General features: G+C 44.8%; 3 protein-coding genes across 3 annotated transcripts; 1 reads left to right on the plus strand and 2 right to left on the minus strand.

The window, feature by feature from the left end:
* Positions 1-22: 22 nt before the first annotated feature.
* LOC118740773 lies at positions 23-904 on the minus strand. The gene is made up of 3 exons (XM_036472445.1): positions 516-904; positions 316-453; positions 23-256 (listed from the first exon to the last, which is right to left on the minus strand). Exons 1-3 carry the CDS (start codon positions 643-645, stop codon positions 54-56), a joined length of 471 nt encoding a protein of 156 aa, XP_036328338.1. The 5' UTR covers positions 646-904; the 3' UTR covers positions 23-53.
* Positions 905-1,798: 894 nt separating this feature from the next.
* LOC118740772 (transmembrane protein 222) lies at positions 1,799-2,754 on the plus strand. Its single transcript, XM_036472444.1, has one exon. It carries the CDS (start codon positions 2,027-2,029, stop codon positions 2,621-2,623), a length of 597 nt encoding a protein of 198 aa, XP_036328337.1. The 5' UTR covers positions 1,799-2,026; the 3' UTR covers positions 2,624-2,754.
* A 288-nt stretch (positions 2,755-3,042) lies between these two features.
* LOC118740774 (RNA polymerase II transcriptional coactivator) lies at positions 3,043-3,632 on the minus strand. The gene is made up of 2 exons (XM_036472446.1): positions 3,478-3,632; positions 3,043-3,420 (listed from the first exon to the last, which is right to left on the minus strand). The coding sequence occupies exons 1-2, from the start codon at positions 3,538-3,540 to the stop codon at positions 3,127-3,129; spliced, it is 357 nt and encodes a 118-aa protein (XP_036328339.1). The 5' UTR covers positions 3,541-3,632; the 3' UTR covers positions 3,043-3,126.
* Positions 3,633-10,245: the final 6,613 nt, after the last annotated feature.

Below are 10,245 nucleotides of genomic sequence, written 5' to 3' on the forward strand. Positions count from 1 at the left end.
AATATAAAAGAATAAATCTAGATTTATTTATATTGAATCTCCGAATTTTTTTTTTACCCCCATTCAATGTCCAGATAAGCTTTATTCATTCGATTGAAGTTAATGGGTTGTAATGACTCTGGCAGACGTTTGATCCTGCGTCTTCTCTTTTTATTATTAGCCCGGACATTGGGCCAAGGAAATTGTAATATATTTTCCGATCCCTTTGTGGATTTACTAGAGAATTTTCGTTTTCTAGTTTTTTCTGCACGCTCAGCTAGAAAAAAAAAAACTAAATTACAAATTTCCTTCACTGCGTTATGCTACGATAGGTACCTATTTTCTGTAAGTGCTGTAGCTGATCTTCGTTGAAATGGGATGAATTGCACATTAGATCGAATTTGCAATACATGCCATTTAAAAAGCGAAAGCAGGGCTGCTTGTTCCGCTCCTCCTCAAGCACTTTCCTTGGCTCTATGAGAAAGCAGAAGATAAATTTAATATTTCCAGGGAATCACTCGCACTTTTGTATATACCTTCGAATCGACGCATATAGCGGACTTTGGCCATTTTATGAGATAAACCAGAATTGTGCGTTTTACGCACATTAATATCATTTTTGAGAAAACAGCAACAGTAATCGCAATAGTAACTTTTCCCACCCATTTAGTTGCATGTAATTGACGATTTTTCTTGGTCAAAATGGTGTGTTTGATGTAAGGCGAATTTATACAAGGTGGTGTCGTAAAATCAGCTGTAGCTCGTTTCTGTAACAATTCTCTACCGAGGCGAATTGAGATATGAATTCGCCGCCCTGTTCTCTACTGCTAATTAGTAGGTGAGAGTGACGTATTTTCTCTACCAGTAGAGAAATAATTGGTAGAGAAAAGTTACAGAAACGGGCTACTGATTTCTTCGCTTTCCATGAATTTTGTTTTTGCTTTTGCTGACTTGACAGCACACCCGTTAAAAGCAAAAACAAAATAGATGTAAAATTTGGGGCGAATTGAGATTTGACATAACACCCGCAATACAAAATTCATGTTGTTGTTGTAGCGGCTACAACAACCCCGCCCGGATCGGCTGATATCTCAGTCGTTGTCGTCCAGTTCCACTAACGGCAGCCCCAAGAAGCGTGCAGCCTCTATGGGGTCGGTCCACAGGGACGCCGCCGTTAGGGTTGTGGGGTTTTCCAGGCATGCGAAGAGATGTTTCGATTCGTGAGGGGTCTCTCCGCATGCCGGACATTCAACACCACCTTGTATAAATTCGCCTTGAACACCACTTTGTATAAATTCGCCTTGGTTTGTTGTAAAATGAATTAGCCTTATTTACAACAAACACATCAAGGCGTATTTAACAAGGTGGTGTTGGCCGCATATAAGTAAAAAATTACACTAACAAATTATACGCTGATGTCCATACTGTCATTGGTATGAATTACAACAAACACAGCATTTTGACGTAATGGCCTCCACGGCGAAAAACTCAGCTGTCGCCCCAACACCACCTTGTTTAATACACCTTGAAACACATCATTTTCACATAAAGAAGTATCCACCACTTTTTGTCCGTGTATGGATCTTAGACTCTAAGAGCCATACCTAAATAAGCGCGTCAAGCCAAGGTGTATTAAACAAGGTGGTGTTGGGGCGACAGCTGAGTTTTTCGCCGTGGGGCCATTACGTCAAAATGATGTGTTTGTTGTAACTCATACCAATGACAGTATGGACATCAGCGTATAATTTGTTAGTGTAATTTTTTACTTATATACGGCCAACACCACCTTGTTAAATACGCCTTGCGTCAAGCGTTAAGCCTGTCGGCCTCTCTTCTTCTAGCGTATATAAATTTAATGCGTCAGAGAGAGATAAAGATACAAGCGAAACGCTCAACGCGCTAATTTAGGTACGGCTGTAAACGTCTGGCAGCCCTGATGTTTGTTTTTTCCGTCATCTTATTGAAAAAAAAAACGCAAATTGATTAACAGTCCAAGAACATCATTCAATGCGTGTAATTTAAAAGAAATTTTGTATCTAGTGTTTAAATGACGAGCAAAAGTCCTGAAAACAGTGGACAATCCTTGCCTTCTGGTGCAACAAATGCAAATGCAAACGTTGCAATGGACGAGCATTCAGATGGTATTGCTGTGTTACCTCCAGTAAATTTCGAAAGTGATCGCTTCCCTTACTGCATTGTTTGGACACCCATACCAGTGCTTACCTGGTTCTTTCCAATGATTGGTCATATGGGAATCTGCACATCTATTGGCGTTATACGTGATTTTGCTGGACCTTACTATGTTTCGGAAGATAGCATGGGTTTTGGAAGACCAACTAGATATCTACGCCTGCATCCGAAAAACGTTGTTGGCGGCAGTGTTGAATGGGATGAAGCAGTAGCTAAAGCTTCTGTACTTTACGGAACACGTATGCATAATCTCTTTTGCGATAATTGTCACTCGCATGTTGCTACAGCACTAATAGCAATGCGTTATAAAAGACGCACAAGTTGGAATATGGTTATCTTGGCATTTTGGATGTTCTTTTGTGGCAGATATGTAGGATTCTTTGGATTTGTAAAAACATGGCTGCCGTTTGTTATTGTGGTGTCATTGTGTGTGTTCCTGGGTATTTATCTATAAGTGGGCTACTTGACGACCCTTTATAATTATATAACTATGATAGATAATTTAAGTAAAAATAATTTTGAATGAATCTTTAATTGTGTAGCTAATAATTAATTAATGCAATAAATAGTAGAAAATTAATTTAAGAAATTGTACATTTATTTGGTCATATTCCACGCCGTTTGATTTTTGTAGCTTTTAATCTATAAATTTGATAAGAGGAAAACACTTCAACCAGGTGTTAATTTGATGCTTATCTACAAGCACGCTGGTGTGGTAATACCAAGACACTTGTAGACTTGCAACACCATGATTGTTTTATTGAACTCCAAGAACATTAAAATACCATTAACTGCGATATATGGCCACAGGTTCATTGGCATGCCGCGCTAACCCCTTTTAATTTTGGCAAATATATGTATGCATACAACTTCTTATCTACTGAATTCAATTTATTTCATATTCGTATAAAAGAAAAAATAAATACAACAAAACTGGTATTCGATGATACGAGTAATTTATTCGCCCAAAGCTTTATTCACTTCGGGTGCAAGTTCAAGTAATTTTTTCCACTGATGTATGTGCAGCGATATGCCCTTTTTACCCGGCAGAATTTCGCCATTCTTCTCATAAAATTCTCTTATGTCCACCATTTTGCGACCCTTGAACTCGTTTATGCGCACCTGGCGTAATTTCTCAATAGTCCATGGACCCTTGGGATTATCTGTAGCAGTACCGCCCCTACTACTAGTGGATTCATTGGCGCCTTTCTCCTTGCCGGCTTTTGATTTCTTTGCTGGCGGTGCGTTTCTCTGCGATAAAGAGTTGGTGAATGAGTGAAAATTTATAAAAACTTTTTAATTGCTTACATCCTCCGGACCGGAATCACTGTCACTATCAGAAGAACTCGAAGTTTTCTTGTTTTTGGGCATTCTAACAAACTTTTATTAGATTACGCGATCCCAGATAAATTTATAAACTCGATCAAGCTAACTGGCGGGAGCAATTTGGCACTAGGGATACAACGAAGCATCGATTTTTTGAACTATCGATAATTTCGGGTAAAAATTCGATGTTTGCCATCGATATATGCAATTTTCGGAACAAGCAATGAATAAAAACACCTTTTTAGCAATAGAAAACCTATACAAAAAATTCGGCTTTATACAATTGCAGACAAATTTTTGGTAGGTGGTTATAGTACGGTATATATAAATGAGTTTTTGAAAGGGGGCGTGGCACATCCAGAGGCGCGAAATTTTGTATCAGCTACAACTTCGCAACCATGAAGCGAAGCGCACAGAGCCAAATATTACAACAATAGTTGTGTTTGTTTACAAATTAGCCAGTAACTTGCCGGCAACTCTCCAGTAACTTAATTTCTAAGAATTAGCTCTCCAGTAATAACGTGCAAGTTTCGTGAACAGCTGATAAATTGGTTGTTTATTCGCAGCAAATTCCTAATAAAACAATGGCCCATAGTCATAGTCGCAAGTTAAAACTCATTCTTTTTAAAATACAGCTTTAAGTTTAGAATAAATTTTTAAGTTGTGACAATCATAGACATCTTAAGGCCCGTCCACATACAACTTTGGCGTTGCGTTGGCGCTGGCGTCGCTTTGACAGCAGCGCGAGTAACGCCCGTGCTTGCTACAATGAACGCTTAGCAGAGAATACTTTGGTCACTAAATTAAGGGTCTGATTATGCATACTTCGCATAACTTCGCACAACCATTTGTACCAGTGCACTAAAAGTGTAACTTAAGAAAATGTGAAGCAAAATCTAGACTCAACAGATCGCTAAGTTTTTAAAAGTTCTGCTAATTTCTGGGTAATGGAATACATACAAAATACATACAAAGTACATACGGAATTACAGTTTGAAGTTTATGCGAAGTTGTGCGAAGTTATGCGAAGTATGCATAATCAGACCATAACATACTAGCGGCAGATAAATCAAAATTTTACATCAATAATTGCATTAAAAACTATGGCGCGTATTCATAGTCCAGCAACTAAGTCGAAACTAACAAAGTTGCAACTTAAATTTAAGTACCAACTTAAAATTTACGTCTATTCATAGTCGCATTTCAGACTTCTACTAAGTAGTTTAGACTTAGTTTACGATATAGCAACACAAGTGTGTGTGTTAGTCCTAGGTACTTGACTTCGGTGGCGACGTTGAGGGCGACCCCATTCAAAAAGATGTTCCTCATACCTGGGAGTGTTCTTCTTCTAGAAAAGGGGACGATAACGGATTTGGAGGGGTTGATGCTCAGGCCCATACTCAAGCACCAGCCTCTTGCAAGGTTTAGTCCCCTTTGAACTATATCGCATAGAGTGCTCACGAACTTCCCCCTGGCAATAATCACAATGTCATCCGCATAGCCTTGACAGCGGATGCCATTGTCAGTGAAAATCTGTAGAAGTTCGTCCACAACTAAGCTCCACAGAAGAGGGGATAAAACCCCTCCCTGTGGGCAACCTCTTGTAGTTTGTAGCTGTACTACGCCGTCCCCGATGTCGGTTTCAGCTATCCTTGTGTTGAGTAACCTGACTATCCACCTACGGATGGTTGCCTGCACGTTACGTTTTTCAAGCGCCCGGTCGATACTACCGTGAGAGGTGTTGTCAAACGCCCCCTCAATGTCGATGAAGGCACAGAGTACTGTTTCCCCACACTCAAGAGCACCTTGTATTTCCGTGGACAGGGCGTATAGTGCAGTGTCCGTGGACCTGCCCACTCTGTAGGCATGTTGGTCTGGGTGCAAAGGTGCTGCATTAAGGGTGTTGTTCCTAATTTCATAGTCGATGACCTGCTTTTAGCAGAAAGGAGGTAAGACTTATCGGCCTGAAGGACTAAGCGAGAGAGTAGTCTCTCTTACCTATCTTCGGGATAAATATAACCCGAGTCCTCTGCCACGCCTCGGGGATATGGGCAAGCGCTAAGCTCGCCCGCATGATGTTGACGAGGTGTGGCAGTAGGAGCTCCTTACCTTGCTTCAGCAACACTGGACAGATGCCATCCACCCCAGGGGATTTGTACCGATCAAAGGAGTCCAAAGCCCAGCAGACTGATCGGTGGGTGATTAGTCTTCTAGCCAGCTTCCCGCATCCGGGAAGTGGGCCGAGAGCAGGGCAAGCGCCCTCTCTTTTTCGTTCCCTGAGTAGGTACTATTAGCTAGCCGGATTGCTAGTTTGGTGTCAGTATGATCCCTCGCCAGGGCCTTATGTAGTCTAGCGGCTGCAGGAGTCAATGTGATGTCCTCACAGAACTTCCTGAAGCTGCCCCGTTTGGCCTTCCTGATCTCTTTACTGTAATTAGTTAAACTGGCTGAATACTTCTCCCAAAGCCCTGTACGCTTTTCCCTGTTAAAAAGTTTCCGTACCTGCTTTCTGAGCACCGATAGCTCCCGAGACCACCAGCTGGGCTGAGCCTTCCCTTTTGGTTTCGCCCCAGGGCAGCTGGAGTGAAAGGCATCCATTATGGCGCCATTCAGTTCGTTAACGGTGTTCTCTAACCTCATATGATCGACGTGCCTGTTCTTGGACTGTATTTCAGTCAAGTTTGATTTTAAATTTTCGCTGTATCGCTCCCAGTAAGTTTTCCTGGGGTTTCTAGTTGCTTGGTTTGTTCTCGCCTCCGCTCCCAACACAAATTGGATAATCCTGTGGTCCGATAATGAAGGTTCCGACGAGACCCTCCATTGGGTGACCAGAGGACTAGCCAATCTGTTGCTGAGCGTAACGTCCAGTACTTCTTTCCTAGCCCTCGTGACAAATGTCGGTGTTTGGCCAACATTGTGGATGCTAAGTTCCTCGCTTAAAATGTACTCTAAGAGACACTCACCTCTGCGATTTGTGTCCGTGCTGCCCCATTCACATTATGGGCGTTCGCATCGCACCCCACTATAAGATGGAGCCGTCTCCTCCTGCAGTACTCCACTAACCTCTGTACCTCTTGTGGTGGGGCATAGCTGCTGTCCCCCAGAAAGTAGGCCGCAGCGAACACCACCTCTACGTTGCTATCGCAAATGGTCAGCGACGTCTGCACTGCGACTAGGTCCTGTGTTAAAAATTCTGTAATGCAAAAGTAATCAATATTTTCTTTGAGCACTACACGCGCTCTGGGCCTCTCACAGGAGAGGTCACAAATTACCTTGTTCCTTTTATGGTTCAGGCCCCTCACCTGGCCTCTGTAGGTCCACGGCTCTTGGATCAGTAGGATGCCCAGGCCATCCGTGGCGAACCTGCTGGTGATGCCACCGCGTGATGCAGGTTGACCTGGGCTACTGCCAAGTGTCGGGGATTCATAGGTGGAGCTCGTCAAGGTCGGAGAGCTGTAGTTCCCTCTCGTTCCGCTTGTCAAGCTCTAGTCGCCCCAAGTCCATACCTGATAGCAGCTCCTGCGTTGAGGGCACGTGTTCCGCTGAGGTAGTGGTAGCGGTAGGCCCGAGCGTGTTTGCAGGAGCTGGTGTTACTGCAAGGAGTGGATGCTCCGCCGGAACAGAGGAACCGGCGACCGCGTCGATTTGAGTCTCCTGCGACTCCGACTCCTTGCTGCCTGTCGCCTTTTGTCTCACCGTGACGAGGCTGAACCTATAGTTCAGGTTGAAGCCAGCCCTCTTTATACTGACGTAGGACTCCTCATCAATGCCTAGGAATAGCCTGAGCCCGTTATCCTCAGTGGTGCTGGACACTACTTTCCACGCAGAAGTGTGGATACCCTCGTTCTGCGCTTTTATAAGCCCCAGCGCAAACTCGGCAGATTTGTCGGCGCTCCTTGGGAGGAACACCGTGATGTTGTGCACAGGAGGGATATCGTCCCCTCTCTTCGTGCACATCCCGGGTCCCTTCCAGCCCTCAAGTGCTGGTGCCTTCTCCGCCAGCCAGGTTGCTGTTTTCTCGTCCCTGCTATCTACGAGAAGCATACCCGACCTGAAGTACACCCCGCAGAATGCCAGCGGGTGCGACCAACCTTTGAATACCTCTTCCATGATGGCGTCTTGGAGCCTGGTTAGGTCCTCTGGGCTCAAGGCAGCAGCAGGGTACTCACACGGTAGCACCGCTACCCGGATGCCTTTGAGGGTCTCCGAGTAGCTGGTCTGCTGAGTGGCGCTCTCCTGCACCTGTCCCTGCCCGGCCGGCTCAGCCAGGCTCTTAGGCCATGAATTCGGAGTAGGTGACTGATCCCGCTGCCGTTTGGTGCTAGGTGTCTCAGGCGGAGTGATTTGGTTGCTCCCTCTTTTTTGCTGCGTCCCCTTTGTTATAACCAGGGGGTTCCCCGCTTCTCCGCCATCCGGTGGGCGCGGGTCTGTGCTGCTGTTGTTGCTGTGGCCCGCTTCTTTGCAGCAGGCGCGGGTAAGTGTGCCTGTTTATTGGGCCCGCTCTTCCACCTATCGGCAGGTGCGGGTTTGTTGCCTTTACTGCTACGCTCTTTCTCGACCTCCATTCTGACGCAGGCCATGGCTATGGCCTCAACTGGGGGCTTGCCCTGTTCCAGGTACCGGAGGTACCACTTGACCCCGGAGCCGCTCAAACCTTCGCGGTGTCGGTCGTCCAGAGCCCCTGGCTGACCTGGCAGAGGCATCGGAGGAGGTTTGGCCCTGCGGTTTTTCTTCCTCCTCTGCTTCTGCCATCCAGACTCGTCAGAAGTGGCGGAGGCGTTGCTGCTGTGGTACCTGTGTCTACCTTTCCCCTTCCGGTGACCGCTGTCAGAGCGGCGCCGACTCTTTGAGCGCTCCCGGCTTTTTGAGCGGTGACGACTCTTTGAGCGCTCCCGGCTCTTTGAGCGGTGACGACTCTTAGAGCGGCGCCGACTGCTTGAGCGATGCCGACTATTGGAGCGGTGACTGCCCTCGGTACGGTGGCTGCTTTCTGATCTCGCTGTTGCCTGTAAAGAGAACTGCCGGACCGGTGTTGCGGCCGATCTAATTCGGCAGATGAATCATACAAATCTAACACATCTTGATTTGCGCAAGTACCTTTTTTGCCCCGTGCCTTACTACAGGAAGCCTCTGCACTGGTGCCTGGACGTTCGTCATCCCTCGCATGCTCAATGAACAGTGATTCTTCCTATGCTGTCAGTTTGTCCAAGAAGCTGCTCTTGCGCTTGGCGCTCTTAGAGCCTTCTAGCGTGCTGCTGCTTGTCGTTACTGGTGTACCTGTAGCTTTTGCTATTGTTACAGCTGATGCCGTTATGCCCACCGCCGCTGGTGGCGCGGGTGCTGTGGTAGATGTTGTTGTTGTTGCTGTTGTTGTAGCTGTAGTTGCTGTTGTTGTTTTGTTTTTCTGGTTTTTTAGTTGTTTTTTGTTTGTTGTTGTGATCATCTTTTTCGTACGACCGCCTTGTCGCGGTAAGGCCACCGTTACTCCCCGATGCGGCCCGGTGTCGGAAAGGCGCCGTTCTAATACAGCCGGTTTATACCCTCCTGGCTGCAAACCGTCCAATAGGCACGGTGTCGCTTAACACCCTGGATTAGGAAGTGGCAGTTCTTGGTCACTGTTCTCCAGCGGCCTAAATCTGAAGGGAAGGTAGCGCGGAGGCTGCCGCATCCGCGTTACCTCAGACCAGAAGAGGACCGGTTGGTGATTCAGCTAAGCCCCCGCACCAACGGCAAGGTGCCTGCCCTCGCGAGGGTTGGCTAGCCCATACGAATATATATTTTGAAAGGCGTTTTTTCTGTTCGAAATGCTCGAGAAAGGCCGTACCGATTTTTTTTTTTAATTTCGGAATCTACTGCAGACTCTCCAAGGATGGTTATAGGCTAAAAAAAGTTTCCATATAGAAAAGGGGCGTGGCAACTCCCATACAAACCGAATTTTTCAAAATGCATATATTTGTGGTAGAGGACTTGAACTGGGTATGTGGATATATATATATATATATAAGATCGTTCCATACTCATGGAGGAAAATATGCATGGATGGAGAATGGGGCGTGGCACCCCCCATATAAACCGAACTTTTCATATTGCATATCTCTGGAAGTGTTTATGGTAGACTGTAAGCCTTTTAAAACTCTTTAGTTTGACACCCACATGTCAACATTTCATTTACTTTATCAATTTAACTGAGTTACAATTTCCAAATAGGTGGCAGCCCCCCTCAAAAATATTTCCAACAGTTATCTTTCTTAAACCTCTTTAATTGTATACCCATATTGTAATATTTTATTTATTTTATCAATGTAATTTAGTTAAATTTTCAAACAGATGGCAACCCTCCTCAAACATATTTTCGGCAGTAATGCCTGGATTATAATGGAAGTAACGGAACGGAGTGAACTGTCACTTAATTATCTATTGTATGGGCAATGAATTCGAACGATTATAATGCACTTGAACGCAACGTAAAACGTAAGCATCTAAAATTAATAGATCCTTACGAATTCGCCGCGATTTGTTACGATTCGCCCCGTTCATTATAACCAAGGTATAAGCCTTCTTAAAACTCTTTAGTTTGACACCCACATGACAATATTTCATTTATTTTATCAATTTGACTGAGTTAAAATTTTCAAATAGGTGGCAACCCTCGTAAAAAATAATTCCAACAGTTATCCTTCTTAAACCTCTTTAACTTGATACCCATATTGTAATAATTCATTAATTTTATCAATATAATTGGATTTAAAA

Source organism: Rhagoletis pomonella, unplaced genomic scaffold, assembly GCF_013731165.1.
Source record: "Rhagoletis pomonella isolate Grant_MI unplaced genomic scaffold, Rhpom_1.0 Rhpom_scaffold_00006, whole genome shotgun sequence".
Lineage (NCBI taxonomy): Eukaryota > Metazoa > Arthropoda > Insecta > Diptera > Tephritidae > Rhagoletis > Rhagoletis pomonella.